At 36.3% G+C, this 16,515-nt stretch overlaps 1 protein-coding gene across 1 annotated transcript in view; it reads left to right on the top strand.

The window, feature by feature from the left end:
• The window catches only part of LOC121518712 (ryanodine receptor 1-like), a 67,539-nt gene that overhangs the window by 45,026 nt on the left and 5,998 nt on the right, over positions 1-16,515 (top strand). Inside the window, exons 82-99 of the mRNA XM_041801227.1 lie at positions 457-556; positions 646-725; positions 798-874; positions 947-1,020; positions 1,919-1,936; positions 4,664-4,744; positions 4,865-4,953; positions 5,331-5,459; positions 5,534-5,638; positions 8,925-8,930; positions 11,555-11,636; positions 11,719-13,040; positions 13,182-13,267; positions 15,157-15,316; positions 15,418-15,504; positions 15,697-15,969; positions 16,049-16,179; positions 16,438-16,480. Coding sequence (XP_041657161.1) covers positions 457-556; positions 646-725; positions 798-874; positions 947-1,020; positions 1,919-1,936; positions 4,664-4,744; positions 4,865-4,953; positions 5,331-5,459; positions 5,534-5,638; positions 8,925-8,930; positions 11,555-11,636; positions 11,719-13,040; positions 13,182-13,267; positions 15,157-15,316; positions 15,418-15,504; positions 15,697-15,969; positions 16,049-16,179; positions 16,438-16,480 — 2,943 coding nt within the window. The remainder of the gene's footprint in view (positions 1-456; positions 557-645; positions 726-797; positions 875-946; positions 1,021-1,918; positions 1,937-4,663; positions 4,745-4,864; positions 4,954-5,330; positions 5,460-5,533; positions 5,639-8,924; positions 8,931-11,554; positions 11,637-11,718; positions 13,041-13,181; positions 13,268-15,156; positions 15,317-15,417; positions 15,505-15,696; positions 15,970-16,048; positions 16,180-16,437; positions 16,481-16,515) is intronic.

Genomic DNA, 16,515 nt, shown 5'->3' on the forward strand with positions numbered 1-16,515 from the left:
GCAAAAAACTACACATGAAAGCCAAGTGTATCCAAATATATCATGTATAGTGTTTCACACTGTAATATTTGGATGTTATGCTTGATTTCATGCCAGATTGAATTGCTGTTGTTTACATAATTCATCGTTGACCCAGCAGGCTACAAATATGTCCTGGCAATTTATCTTTATGTAATCTATTTTAGATTTTTCTTCATTTTAAAGATGAAACCTGATCTTTTCTATGTTGAAATGATTATAATATAAATACTCCTTGATTAAAATAAACAAATAGAGAGGTGGAAAACATTAAAAAGTAATGAATTTAACCACAGCTGGTGTAATCCAATCTAGGTGCCTAAAAGCCTGCTGAATATTTCATTAAATATCTGACGTGAAAGTGTCTATTCTATCTATTGTAATGCTTTGCAACATATTTATTGCACCGGATTCTCATAATGTTTCTTCAAACCACAGGAAAAAGAAATGGAGAAACAAAGACTCCTGTACCAGCAATCTAGACTGCATAATCGTGGTGCTGCAGAGATGGTACTACAAATGATCAGTGCATGCAAAGGTACCTTTTCTCTCTTTCTGAGTTAAAAATTTTGACTGCACAGTTCATTCAACCCTAGCTGAGTTTATAGCTTTGTGTTTTATGAGCAGGTGAGACTGGCCCAATGGTGACCACAACCCTTAAGCTGGGTATCTCTATCCTTAACGGAGGCAATAGTGAGGTTCAGCAGGTATGTAATGCTCTAAAAAATAAGTGGTTTTGTGATTTTGAATTTTGAATAATCTTGATAATACCCTTGTAGAAAATGCTGGAGTATTTAAAGGATAAGAAGGATGTGGGCTTCTTCTTGAGTGTCCAGGCATTGATGCAGACATGCAGGTCAGTATAAGATTAATAAACCCAAATTAACTTTTGAAAAGTCAACTAAATATGGGTTAATGTTTTCTGCAGTGTCCTGGATCTAAATGCCTTTGAGAGACAAAACAAGGCAGAGGGACTGGGCATGGTTTCAGAGGAAGGCACCAGTAAGTCTCCTTACTCCTACCACTAAAAACAAAATATCAGAGCATTGCTTTTTTTATTATTATCATGTCATGGGTTATTATGAGGGGGGCACATTAGATTCTTCACCAAACTCTTCATGCAAAATTCTACATGTAGAACCAAGATTTAGATAAAGTCATGTATTATTCTTGTGTTATTGCTTACTATAAAAACAACAGGAGAAGATCTGAAAGATGTGTAGAAATTATTTGTTATCCATCCATTGCACAGTGTGGCAGGACTATAATCACCATCATATTACAACTCTTTTTTTTTTCAAATGTATTACCCAAACAATTATAGATTATCTTAATATATTTCAAAGTTTCCTTTGATGCAGCAGTGCCATATTTAGTGGTGCAGGATTGACCCAGTAAGTTTGCCTGGTGACAAATGAAGTCAGAAAGGTCATAACAAAACGTCTAAGTAAAGAAATGTCTGGTCATGTGCTACTTTTATGAGTGACTGTAAATAAGATATTTGAATCATGACATTTAACAAAAAATAATTGATAAGATTTTAATATGAATTAATAGATACATGTTAGACATTCTGAGCATCTATTCATTCATCTTTGATGTGTGACTTTTACAGAACAGATTTTGACTGAATTGAATGATTAGTTTTCTAACCTGGCATATCATTAACACTTAGATAACTCTTAAAGAATTAGATTTAAGGATTTTTTGACGTGTTCTGTCTTAGTATGTCTCCTGGTTTCACCCACTCTTTTCATGTGAAATGAATTTGCCATGGAATGTTGTTAATCTCCCCTCCTCATCTCTTAGTCCTCTACTGTTGTCAACACACTGATCCTCTCTCCCTTCCCCACGAACACTGCCACCTCCTCTCCCTTGTCCCTCCTTTCATGGTCCTCAGACTTGAACCTAGGACGGGGTAAATTCATGCTTCTGCCCATCTGCCTCTCTGTCCTTCTTATTCCTCTCTATTTCTGCTGTCCTTCTGGCTTCATCACTCTTTTTCTAACACTGAAACACACAAAGAGAGGGTTGGATGCCTCTGTCCATCTTGTCATATCACAGCAGCTTCCTATTTTCGCATTTTTTGTTTATTTTAAAGGTGGTGAATGGAATTTGGACTTCTATACTAAAAATAGAGCTCCTAGTTTTGCTAAATATGTATATCTGTTTTTATTTTCAACTTTCATTACAACATCCATCACAGTGATGGACTCAGCAGGGGCAAAAAAAATTAAAAGGGCACATGCTGTATGCAGTGGGGCACCAATACATGAAAAAAATTGTATAAAAACCCTGCTTATGATTTTACCTTTTTTATTATGAGGTTATACTTACCACATGTCTATAATAAAAAAAGGGAGGAATTATCAACTTGTGATCTTTTATTTTACAAAAATACAGGCGGATGTCAGGGGAAATTAACTAAAACGTAGAAGCTTATGACGCTTGGCACCTCTGTGTCCTTAAGGGAGCTCTTTGCCAAGTTCTGTCCACTGGGAGGGCACCTTTGAGCGTACTCATCTAGCAACTTTAGGGCGTTGGGTGATGGATGAATTTTGCAACAAACATCGTCATAGCTGCGGTCAAACTTCACTTTCCTTTTTTTCCAACTAAATAATAGCATACAGATAGCAATTATGAAAAGCATAAATCTGTTAGCTTTAAGTGTCTAAGACCATGTTAATATACACCGATAGAAAGAATAGGCAGAGTTTAGTGTAACAGCTCTTAAAAGTACAATATTTATCATTGCAGTTGAATCGCTGAACGTTACAACCAAGGCTGCTCCATGAGGAAGCTGGAGCTTCTACTGGAAGCTTTCCTTCTGTCTGCATATCATTCATGTTTTGTATTGCTTACAGTGCTTGTGATAAACCAAGATTATTGTCTGCATCGGTCTGTCACCCAAACTCCCCCTATATCACATAACTCCACCCTAATGCTCTGATACCTGGTTGGTGTGGCCACACTGGACATTTCCAAGTACAGTAGAGCAACACTACTCAGCTTTTCCCTTGTCCACTTTTTACAAAGGCTCGGCAAAATTTTGATTTAATTCCAACATTTCCACAGCAATTTTCAAACCGCAAAAGGTGCAATATTTCTTTGCTCTGAAATGTGTCAAAAGAATGACAAACATTCAAGCCTTTTTTTTTTATAACAGTTTGCAAAATCAGACTTTCTATATTTTTTTCTGAGAATGACAAAAAAATCATTCCCTCCAACACAGTTCATTGAATTGAGTTGAATTTGCAATATGAGTCAAACTAATTGCTTTATATATTTTTTAATTGTGCATACCTAGTGTAATCTATGTTATATTTTGTTTGTTACAATATAGAATGATTTTTTGTTTGTGTTTGTTGAAAAATACATATGATGAAGCAAGAATCACATATTAAATCACAATATTGGGTTGAAAAGATTGCAATTAGATAATTTCCCGAATCATTCAGCCCTTGTTCTTACTTTGTTTTACTTGACAAGTCTTTTCAACAAAAACTGCACTCCATAAGGTGAACTTACTGAACAACAAACTGCTGTTTTCATTTCATGGATGAATTTCACATATGTAGTGAGAAAAGCTGTTAAAAGTCACCTTCCTGTTTTTGGCTGCTTATGACCCCTAAATTCTAAATCAGTTGCTTGAGTTACAAAGCAGGAAGGCCAGTCGAACAGCTTTTCTCCTTCACTCTATGAATTTCATGAAATCAAAAACTGTGATTCACTATTCAGTAAATTCCCCTCATGAAACACAGCGCTTTATTGGACAGAGTCCTCAATTCAGACAAGAAGTAAGCAGCATGGCTGGACAGGGCTCGCTACTCATTATCTTTTGTTACTGATTTGATTTCGAGCCCCCTGGCAGTGGATTTTACATACTGTGCATTTAAATTCACTTTAATTACACAGTTAACAGCACAAATTCAGGAGAGTCAGACATGATTCACTAAAGACTAGACAGTTTCTTTTATTCACTTATGGCACTGACTTCCTTTTCATTTGTTTATTTATCTTGAGGGAGATTTTGATGGATAATGCTCCAACCTCTCATTCATTTAACTGTGCTGCATTGTGTGTCCTGCATGACTTTGTGCCTGTGTTTGTATTCACATCAACTCATCCTGCACTTTCATATTTTTTTTAAATAAAATATGTACAGGTTGATTAATCACACCAGATAGACACCAAAAGACCAGTTTACCTCTGATCACTGCAGTATTTTAACTTTTATTCTGTCTCTGTCTATACAACGGTGTCTAAGTCTATACATGTCGTTTATGTGGCTGTATGTCTGATCTGTCTATATGAAACTTGTTTTTATGTTCACTGTAAGCATGTGCTGTTAAGCCTCATCTATGTTGCTAGATATTTCACTTTATGTTGAACCATCACAGTTGTGTTTTTATGTAATGTGATTTATAAAAGAAGCATGATACACTCATCTAATTATCATGGATAAAGCACCTGGTCAGAGATGATTATATCAGTTTTTAAATCCACTGAGATGATGGTGAGTTGGGACATTTTCTATATTTGCTGCCAACACACAGCTTAACTTTGATTTTTTTTTTTTCCTTGTATTTACTCTGACCTTAACCTATATGTGGAGGTAGTTTAACGCTTACTTTCTTTTCTATAGATGAGAAAGTGATGGCAGACGATGAGTTCACCTGTGACCTCTTCCGATTCTTGCAGCTGCTCTGTGAGGGTCACAATAATGGTGGGAATGACTCTTTTTTTTTTCAAGTTAGATTAAAATGAAACTCAAGACAATCATGCCAAGTTTAAAAAATATTTTCAAAGGCCCCTGCTTCTTATAATAAACCCTCTTACATGGCAGATTTTCAGAACTACTTGCGGACACAGACGGGAAGCACAACAACCATCAATATCATCATCTGTACTGTGGATTACCTCCTCCGACTCCAGGTGCAGCTTTAATGCTGTGTACTGATGCTGTAAAAATTAACATGTAAAGGTCATTTTAGGAATTATATTGAAAAGCTAGAATACAAACATCCAACAGAATGTGTATTTTAAAGTGAAAAACACATGAAACTTGGCTTCATGTATTTGCCTTCAGCCATGGATTTTGAATTGTTTAATAGTTTCGTAGGATTTTTATTTAGTAGCTCAGCTAACCACGAAAGTCAGATGATCGGGACATTGTAAGTATGACAGCATAGTATTTGAGTTTGAAAAGGATTGTGTATACCATTTTCCATATAGTTAATAAAGTCATAACTTTATAAAGAACTTCATTCCCTTGGTTATACCCCATTTACCTCTCATTTCTATCAATCAAGGAGTCCATCAGTGATTTCTACTGGTATTACTCCGGCAAGGACGTCATTGATGAGCCCGGCAAAAAGAACTTCTCTAAAGCTATGACAGTAGCCAAACAGATTTTCAACAGTCTAACTGAATATATTCAGGTAAAATGTGAACAAATCCGATATGTATTCATACTTTTTTTTTTTAATGTCTAAAGCACAGTTTCCTCTTTCAGGGCCCCTGCACTGGTAACCAGCAGTCCCTGGCCCACAGCAGACTGTGGGACGCTATTGTCGGCTTCCTTCATGTCTTTGCCCACATGATGATGAAGCTCGCTCAGGTAGGCACATAGAATTAATCCAGTTGCATTTCATATATAATACTTGATTTGAAATTTTAAGATAATAGAAATATAAGCTCATTTTGGCTTTCATAAGTAGGCTCAGCTCCCTGCTCTCAAATATTCTCTTATATAATGAATATTGACTGAATTAAGCTGTTATACAACTTCGATCTCATGGCAGGTTTTATTTTCAGCAACCATGACAGAAATCAATGGAAGCCATAAGAGGTCAATGTCATTTAGAGCAATTGTTTTCACAGTCATGCACTGTTGTATATTTTATTTTTTGGGCTTTTTTAGTCGTTTAGTATTGCAACAGTAAGGCTCACCTTAGCCCTTACTTTGCATTTTGTTGGTGGAAGTTCATCAGTCATCCATCACTGCTTCTGTTGAGATTCAGTGGAGTTCACATCTACTGAACACATAAAGATTTAACAGTATAAACCATACAGAAGCTCCTTACATGTACATGTGCATGAAAAAGCTATGCTGACACAGGCTTCAATGCATTCATGCTTTTAAGCTTTTGTTTAATACATAGATAGCCATTGTAGGTTACATTTTAGTACACTTGAGATTTCCTCATCTAAGAGTATTTTAACCCCTTTTTATACCTCCAGTATGGGCTGGTTTCAATGATGCTCTTCACACTCATGTTAATGTTCTTTTCTCATGTCATAGCAGGAAAATCATAGGTTATGATGGTAATGATGGCTGGACTCCATTAGTGGTGTGTATGCTAGCTCAGTGTCACACTGCTTTGGCTTACTGTGCCAACTAAATAGAAAAAAGTCATCATTAATTTGCTTTTCCTGCCGTGGCAATTTTAAAACTGCCAGAAAAAGGACGCACTGTGCATTTTAATCAGTGTACAAAAGCTCTACTAAGACATGAATCCATACAATGCCTAAATCTCTGTAATATAAATATGACAACAGTTCTACAAAGTAAGATAAAATATGTAATGTAAAATAAGTGATTGTATGAATATTCTTCCTCTTAAAGTCAGTATTTAGTAGATGCACCTTTTGCTGCAATCACAGCACTGAGTCTGTGTGGATAAGGCTCAGTCAAGCTTACACATTTGGACACTGCAATTTTATTCCATTCTTCTTTGCAAAACTGCTCAAAATCTGTCAGGTTGCACAGGGATTGGGCTTCAAAACCCCTTTAAGTCCAGCCACTAATTCTCTATTGGATTGAGGTCTGAGCTTTGGCTAGGCCACCTTGTTGTCTTTAAACCACTTATGTTTCGCTTTCACTGTATGCGTCATGCCTTTGTCCTGCTGGAAAATAAATCTTCTCCCAAGCTGTAGTTCTCTTACAGACTGAATAACAGTGTCCTTAAAGATTTTCCTATATTTTGCTGCATTCATTTTACCCTCTACCTTTGCAAGCCTTCCAGGGCTGGCTGCCAAGAAGCATCCCCACAGCATGATGCTGCCACCACTGTGTTTCACAGTGGGAATGGTGTGTTTGTTGTGATGTGCAGTGTTTTGTGTACCAAACACTGTGTCTTGTCTGATAGCCAAAAAGCTCCATGTTGGTCTCATCGGACCAAAGAACTTTCTTCCAATTGACCATGGAGTCTCCCACATGCTTTTTTGGCTAACTCTTGATGAGATTTGATCTTAGTTTTCCTCAGCAGTGCCTTTCTCTTTGCCATTCTCCCATAAAGCTTCGACTGGTGAAGAACCTGGGCATCAGTTGTTGTATGCATACCCTCCCATCTCAGCTGCTGAAGCTTGTAACTCCATCAGAGTAGTCATGGGTGTTACTAGTCTCCTTCTTGCATTGCTCACTCTGTTTGTGAGGATGACCTGATCTAGGCAGATTTAGACATGTGCCATATTCCTTTCATTTCTTCATGATGGATTTATCTGAACTCTGGGGGATGTTCAGTGCCTTGGAAATTGTTTTTGTATCCATCCCCTGAATCTTTTCAATATTTCTCTGGGTTGCCTATAGTGTTCTTTTGTTTTCATGGTGTAATGGTAGCCAGGAATACTGATTAACCAGTGACTGGACCTTCCAGACACAGTTGTCTTTGTACTACAATCACTTGAGACACTTCCCCATTTCACTAAGACTACTAGCACCAATTGGCTGGACCTCTGCTGAATTCGGTCAGTCACTTTAAAGGGGGTGAATATTTATGCAGTCACTTATTTTACATTATATATTCTTATTGAATGGACATAACTTTGTAGCAATCTGTTTTCACTTTGTCATTAAAAAGGATTTTTGTATGAAAATTAAATCTTGTCATCTCAAGATAAGTGAAAAGAACTTATTATCCCAAGATGATAAGCCCTGTTACCCCAAGTTTATTAGATTAATTTATTTGTTTACAGAGATGAATACAAAAAGAAATACAGAAATGATAATTAAAATGAGAATACAGAGATGATGACTAAAACAATTGTGGGAAAAAATCCCTGAAAATTATCTTTATAATGGGAAAAGAAGCACTGCTTTCTTAACATATCAAGCTAAATTAGTGAAGATCTTGAGAAAATATGAAAAAGTATTTGTTAATACAGGAAAGTGGAGTTAATCATATGTGCAGATGTGTGTCCACTTAGAGCTTCTGCAGCCTGAATGCTGTTAGATAATTGGTGCATTATCTAAATTTTAAAAAACAACACAAATTTGCTATTTATCAATTGAATCCACATTAAAAAATCATAAATCAAATAGACTGGGGGTGTGGAGTTTTGTTGACTCCAGTCTATATGGTGGGACTGTATTGTAACAAACAAAAGGCTAAAATACTATGGAGGAAATCCCATGACTTTTTCTCTTAATACAGCACAGTTATTCACTCTGGATGTCTGAGGCTAATAGCAGAACTTTATCATAAGCATATTTTTTGCATGGATAACCCTTTAATCACACATGTAGAGCCATTTATCAGTTTCAGCTCAGCACATGCCTAACACACTCGATGCTCCTAACTCCAAAATGACTCTCCAGTCGCTGTCCTTCTTGACCTGATAATCTCACAAGTATCCACTGCTCCGCTTCACAGTCATCATTTATAAAAAAAAATACAGTGGTAAACTAAAAAACAGGGGTTATTGTAGATGTGTAAAATAGTAAAGTGATCTGATTATATGATGTCTGTTATTCTTTATTGTGTTAGTTTGTCCAGCTCAAACATTGTTTACTGTCAAACAACATTTGTAATGGTTATACTTAGAGTATTTAGAAATGTTACAATGTTTTTAACAACTGAATAATTTATGTATTATTTAAACTGTCTTCCACATGGTCAATGCAGGGTAAAGTATGTATCCATTTTATTTATCTATTGATGTGATATTGTGTTTACTAGTCTGGAATTTATTCAATGTTTGTTTCCCTTATCAGGTTGTTTTATATCCACCTGCTTTCAGTGCTAAAAATACTTTATTACAAAATGTCCTTGTTAGAAGATTGTATAGGAAGATATGAAATACAAAATAAACCTTAATTTAGATAAGGACAAAAACAGAAATAGAGTGAAACAAAGAAGAGATGCTTTTTTAATGTGTGGTGTTCACACTAGATGTACTGAGTTAGTGCTAAGTGTTAAATTTCAGAGTTGTCCAGCAGAGGGCATTTTAAAACCACCTCTATGCAAAAGAAATGCAAACTGCAATCCATAAATTTAATATAAAGATGCAAGGAAGCCCTTTTGACTGACAGAGAACAGCAATTAAAATGATATACAAAAAAAATATAACTCCAATTATGGCAGATAAAATGAGTGTGTTGAAATGAAACAAGTATTGTCCATCCTGGTTAAGTGCTCTGTTTCAGTTGTCAACATGAACTGGAACTCAGTAGGAGCCTCTGTTATTTTAAATGCTAATGTAAATAATTTTTCAAGCCAGTGTAAGTGGAAAGTGGAAAGGAAGTTTATAGGAAGTCAAATAATTTAGTACCTTGGTTGTTTCTTGTAAAGTCAAAGCAATTAAACACAAATGTTGTACAAGACAACCACACAGATTATTTTATGAGTTTTCAAAAATCCACCTATCGTAACACAAGAGAAATGATACGCGGTTTTCAAACAACAATAGAAAATGACAAGCTCCTCTCCATTATGGGGAGTATTTTTTTTTTTTTGTTGAAAAGTGTGATGTAATTTCAGTCAGACAGATTACTAGAGAAACAAAGAAGCAAACCACTTCTATATATTTTGGAGATGCCCGGCTGTGTTCCCATTTTGGTTACAAATTCAAACTACATTTGAGATATTTTAAAAATACAAATTCAATAAAGATTGTGCTGGTGGCATGCAAAATGCACTTTACCAGGAAATGGTGTAGATGAAAGGTTTGATCGGGTGTATTTAAACTTTGTGATGATGAGAATACTTTTGAATTTAAGAATATGAAAAGACGAATTCATTGAAATTTGGGGAGAATAGATTTTCTCTGTTTCTGCCTTCAGACCAGACTTTCTGTAAACTTTCTGTTTTAATTTGTTTTACCTCACATGTCATGCCAAGTTTGTTCTGCCTTTGAGCTAAGTTGCATCACATATTTCTTTGTATATCTTTATAGTTTTTTATTTATTTGTTTTTACAATAAAAAGATAATTTTAAAAATAGGAGAAAATCCTCTCATCAAAAGCAGGTTTGCCACAGGAGCGTAATTCTACACATTTACCTTTTGATTTAAGTTAGAAGCAAGATGAACAACAGACTTACTATAAAATCATATTGTAATAATGTTCTTCTCCTTTCCACAAAGTCCAGCCTTATCAAGTGATCACCAGTGTTATGTTTGAGTTGGAAAATAATCATTTTTGCTTGAAACAAAAAGCAGGTGGGTATAAAACTTCCAAAGAGAAGGACTGAATTTTAACCTCCAATGTTGGAGTATACACTTTAATGTGATATTATTTTGTGTTGGAATATACATTTTAATGTGAGATCCACTCTGTGTGCACACATTTAACAGGGATAACCACTGTGTCACCATTTTCATTCACTAATATCTAACCTGATGGTTTATGCTCCTTGTCTGTGTTGTGTTGCTTTGTGGCTTTTGTGTTGCTTTGGTTATAACATTCTCTAAGTATTAATATAGAATAGTTTAATTAAATAGTAAACATAAAAACTGTTTATGTGTCCATGATTTTCATGGAATTCAATTCATCTTCCAACTAAATTTGGCCATGAATAATAACACTTCTCAGCATACTGAGACTTTTTCATAGTCTTTTATCTTTGTCTTGCTTCAAGGCAAATTCCCCTTTGGGGTCAGCTGAGTTTAGAGTGAATTAAAAATGAAGAATGTACTTGTAGATTCGGCCAATAAGACTACAATCTGAAAGTTATATATCCTCCATGTGTTTTTCTAAACAATGGAATAATGAATTGGATAATGAATTAGCTGATAATTTAGTGTTTGTTTACAGTGAACACTTGTGGAGTATTTATTGCAAAGGCAGACAAAACAATACTGTAGCATTTTTTATCTGCTGTCACAAGCCAAGATGTTCATTCTGTGTCTCGAAAGCTTCAGCTATTACATCATGTATGTAGATTGATAGCTTCTTCAGAGAGGCAGAGCTGAAGTTTTACTGCCTATGTTTGATATTTCATAATCAAATGTGTGACATTCCTAATATCATTAAGTTAGTTTAACCAAAATTGTATGTGTTTGAAAAGATTTGTTATATCCATTAAACTTAACCTTAAACAATTTTTCAAATCTCAGCATGAGGATTTCATCTTTATTTGTATACCTCATAATGTAACATGTTTTTGGTTTCTGTATCTTTAAATTATTTTAGTATTGTGTTATCGCATAACCAACTGCTGTTGCATCTCTAAAGGCAAACCTTTTATTTGTTTTACAATGATAAAAGATCTGTTGTCATTACTGTAAGTGCTTGTCCATCATTCTACGATCACAGGACTCCAGCCAGATTGGGCTGCTGAAGGAGCTGCTTGACCTGCAGAAAGACATGGTTGTGATGTTGCTCTCACTATTAGAGGGTAAACAATTTTGCACAGTTTATATCTCATACCATCTTGCCTTTTTAAAACTTTTGTGTAAACTTTACTCTATATTATCCAGGAAATGTGGTCAATGGTACAATCGCCCGGCAGATGGTTGACATGTTAGTGGAGTCCTCCAGCAATGTGGAGATGATCCTTAAGTTCTTTGATATGTTCCTCAAACTGAAAGACATCGTGGCATCGGATGCTTTCCGCGATTATGTCACAGACCCCCGAGGGCTGATCTCCAAAAAGGACTTCCAGAAGGCCATGGACAGTCAGAAACAGTACTCCCCCTCTGAGATCCAGTTTCTCTTGTCCTGCTCAGAGGCAGATGAGAATGACATGATCAACTATGAAGAGTTCGCCAGTCGCTTCCAGGAACCTGCCAAGGACATTGGATTCAACATAGCCGTGCTGCTGACCAACCTGTCCGAGCACGTCCCCCATGACACCCGGCTTCAGAACTTCCTGGAACAAGCAGAGAGTGTGCTTAACTACTTCCGCCCCTTCCTTGGACGTATTGAAATCATGGGCGCCAGCAGAAAGATTGAACGTATCTACTTTGAAATCAGTGAAGTAAACCGCAGACAGTGGGAGATGCCGCAGGTCAGAGAGTCCAAACGTCAGTTCATTTTTGATGTTGTCAACGAGGGCGGGGAATCAGAAAAGATGGAAATGTTTGTCAACTTCTGTGAGGACACCATCTTTGAGATGAATATAGCCTCACAAATCTCAGAGCAGGAGGAAGAGGAGAAGGGTGGAGAAGACGATGAAGTGGATGAAGGTGGAGGTGAAGGAGGGCAAGGTGCAGGGGCAAATGGGGGAGGTGATGAGGATAGTAACGGAGAAGAAGGGCAGCCTGAGTCTAGCTCTGCTTTTGCAGACTTCATTAACAGCTTTTTGAGCTTCCTCAGCATTTTCACCTTCCGTAACCTTCGCAGGCAGTACCGCAGAGTGAGAAAGATGACCATCAAAGAGATTGTTGTGGCTTTGTCCACATTTTTCTGGACGATCCTAATGAGTATTCTACATTTCATTTACAATGTGTGCAAAGGCTTCTTTATGATCATCTGGCAGACTCTGTTTGGTGGCGGCTTAGTGGAGGGGGCGAAAAACATCACTGTGACTGAGATTCTAGCCAGCATGCCAGATCCAACGCAGGATGACGTACACGGAGATGGACCAGGGGAACTGAGGACAGGCGAGGAACTAGACACTGGAGGGGTAACGGACACAGGGGAGACTGGGAGTGGAGAGGAAGAAGAGGAGGACACTCAGGAGAAAGAGGGAGGAAGAGTAGCAGGTATTGATGCTCCAGGTGGACTTGGAGACATGGGTGTCGAGGCCACTGTTGAACCTCCAACTCCTGAAGGAACACCCATAACAAAGAGAAAAATGGTGAGCGTTTTAGGTGAATTAAAATGTGTAAATATTAGCATTACATTTGGTAGCTTTCAGCTGAGTACAAAAAGAGAAAACAGAATATAAATGGAAGGCTTACATGCTGTTGGCAAATATTACTTTGGTGTTTTCTAACAGCCACCAGAAGAGGCTGATGCAACCCAGAAACCGCCTGAACCTGTTCCTGTAGTAGAGGAGCCTCCCCCAGAGCCTGAGAAAGCCGAGTAAGAGCCTTGACTTTTTTTCTTGTCAACAATGATTTCCCTCTTCATAATTTCTTTCTGCCATACTAAAAAACTACAATATTATCGAGGAGTACAACTTCTGGTCAAAATATTTCATTACACCCTTTATGATAAGACACCTTCACCTTAAAAATAAGAAAATGGTACTTGTGTGACCGAAAAGAAGATGTATGAACTAATTTGCATAGTAAATATTATTTCAAGAAGACACTGGTAAAATTTTCTTGCTACATTGGCATATTTTTTTTGTATTTAAAGTAATTCAGAAATGATTTTCTTTTTATATCTTCAAATAAGATGTTTATCTGGAGTGCATGGCTCTAGATAACATACTTTTCAATCAAGCTTATTCCCAATTAGCAAATCTTTTACTAAAACACGACTGGATAAGAGGAGATTCTTGTTCTACCTGCAAAACGTCTAAAGCAGCAACCCAACTGTCAGTATGTAGCTATGGTTTTTAATCAATCAGTCAATCAATCAAACTTTATTTATATAGCACCTTTCTAGCAAATGGGAAAAAGGATTTAGTGACTAATGCACACGAAAGTTAATTTGATAAAATGATTAGAAAAAGATGAATGATTGAAAAAAGCGACAGAGATAAAAGGCAAACCAGTAAAACAAATAATTGATTAAAAAAAACATAAAATTAATAAGATATAATAAAACAAAGATAAAAGGTTCATTTTAAATTCCAACTAATTAAAAGTCTATGAAATTGAACATATAAAGATTAGATGGCAACAACTACAGATAAATAAAATCCTAAAAACACTAGATTAAAAATGAAAATGTGAATCAAATAAGAAATAGACCTAAAATAGAACAATGATAGTGACAATACTAATAAGCATAAAACTACAAATTACTATATAAAAACCATATTGAATAATTTAAATTGTTTATATTGTTTATATTGTTTTATTTTAAACCACACATAAAAGATGCCGGTATCAACAACACTGATTGGATGACTTTCAGAGTGGTCACTCTTTTAAGGGATTTACAATATTATAAAATAGAATTCAAGAAGATTGAAAACAGTTAAACCAGAAAAATTTACACAAAAAAAACCCAAAAAGTATAACTTGGTGTGTCCCTCTAGTTGTATAAAATGTAAAAAAATATATATTTGTATCCAAGTGTTTCTAACATAAATAAATCTGCTTAAATAAAGACTGGGTGATCAGGAAACATCAGCTTTCTGTTTTTCCAATTTCTCAAATTTCATTCTTCTGAAACTGGAATGTGAAGGTGATTTACTCTATTACACAATTTTGAAAAATAACATCACAACAGTCTTCCATAGATGGAGCTGCTGAGTAAAGTCTTTTTTTAAGAGCAAGATTCAAACAAAAAGAATGTTCCAGTCAAAAATGAATTTGGTCCCCAATTTATTTGTTAATTGTGAATTTTGCACCCAAAACCTTTGTTTATAGGACTGGCTTAAAACAAATGATAATGATTTAATTTCTTGGAGCCACAGTTCCTCCAGCAGCTGGAGGGGCCTGAGTAATGAGATTTCTGAACTTATCTGATAAATTGTCCATGAAGACTCTTCCAGCTGAACGCTCTCCATGAAGTCAAACTTGTTATTTTCCATTGAAATTTACAGTATTTTTTTACAAGCTTCATCAGAGATGTGTATATTTGTCTCTCTTTCCTGTTTTTGTTTTATATAGATAGTGTTTTCAAATGTCACTATATATAAATGGGCCTTAAAGTAAGAGATAAAAACAAGAGGCATATGAGGGAAGATGAAAAAATCAAAGGCTGCACAGTTGCTGCAGTGACAGCCTTGGTTGGGTTATATTTTGTTCTTGATTTATTTTATATTTTCAATAACACTTGTTTGGTCATAACAGTGTTGAAACTGGTGAGAAAGCAGAGAAAGATTCTCCAAGCAAGGAGGAAAAACAGCCGGAAGAGCCCAAGGTATCTGCTAAGAAGAAAAAGAAGAAGCCGACGAGTGAAGGAGGTTTCCAAATCTGGTCTGAGCTGGAAACCCAAAGAAATAAGTTTATGGTAACACATTTAGCAGTGTTTGTTTCAGAATAAGTTAGCTGGCATATTGTAATGTCACTCTGCACAAACTTACCTATCAGGGGAAACTCCTTCTTTTGTAGAACTACCTCTCTAGAAACTTCTACAACCTGCGTTTCTTAGCTCTGTTCCTCGCATTTGCCCTGAACTTCATTCTGCTGTTCTACAAGGTAACAAAATCATTTCAGTTTTGGATGTTTATTTTGTATTTGAACGTGGAAAAATGTTTTTACATATGAATGTTAAATGCTTGTTTTTGATAATTGAATTTGTGATGATTTCTAGATGTTTGCATTTGTCTGTTTAATAGACATTTTCCCAGACTCACCAAGCTATATTGTCTGCATTTCTCATCTGTTAAGGTGTCCGATACCCCACCTGAGGGTGACGAGATGGAGGGATCAGGGTTTTCAGAAGGAAGTGGGCTGTTTGAAGGCTCTGGGTTGTTTGAGGGCTCAGCTGATGAGGCTGAAGGATCTGGAATGACTGAAGGAGGAGATGAGGATGAAGAAGATGTCCCAGTTTATTACTATTTGGAGGAGAGCACCGGCTACATGCAGCCTACCTTGTCCTTCCTTGCCATCCTGCACACAGTCATCTCATTTATCTGTATTATTGGTTACAACTGCCTCAAGGTGTGAAGGAGAAATGGAAACAAAGGCTATTTTTTTACTTGTGTGTTTGGTTTTAATCATTTACAATTATTTTTTGCAGATTCCACTGGTGATCTTTAAACGGGAGAAAGAACTTGCAAGAAAGTTGGAGTTTGATGGCCTCTACATCACCGAACAGCCTGAGGATGATGACATAAAGGGCCAGTGGGACCGACTGGTTCTGAATACACCGTACGTGAACAAAACACTATTTGTGTCCTAATAGAGCTACATAACTAAAGCCTTTTCACACATACACTCATGAAAATTTCTAGAAAGATTCAGGGAAGCATGAAGTGGGTTGCACTTTCACACATGTCCCTCCCATGAAAATTTTGTGACATTTTTAGAAACCTAGTGCATGTGTGAAAAGTCTAAAGGAAAACTCCATCAAGTCCCAACAGCTTAATTTACATCTATAATAAAGAATAATTTCCCCCTTTTTCACAGCTCCTTTCCAAACAATTATTGGGACAAGTTTGTCAAACGAAAGGTAAGTTATCCTCATGCTTTTAGGCATTTGGAAAG

The sequence above is a fragment of the Cheilinus undulatus genome, linkage group 12 (assembly GCF_018320785.1).
Source record: "Cheilinus undulatus linkage group 12, ASM1832078v1, whole genome shotgun sequence".
Taxonomy (NCBI): Eukaryota; Metazoa; Chordata; class Actinopteri; order Labriformes; family Labridae; genus Cheilinus; species Cheilinus undulatus.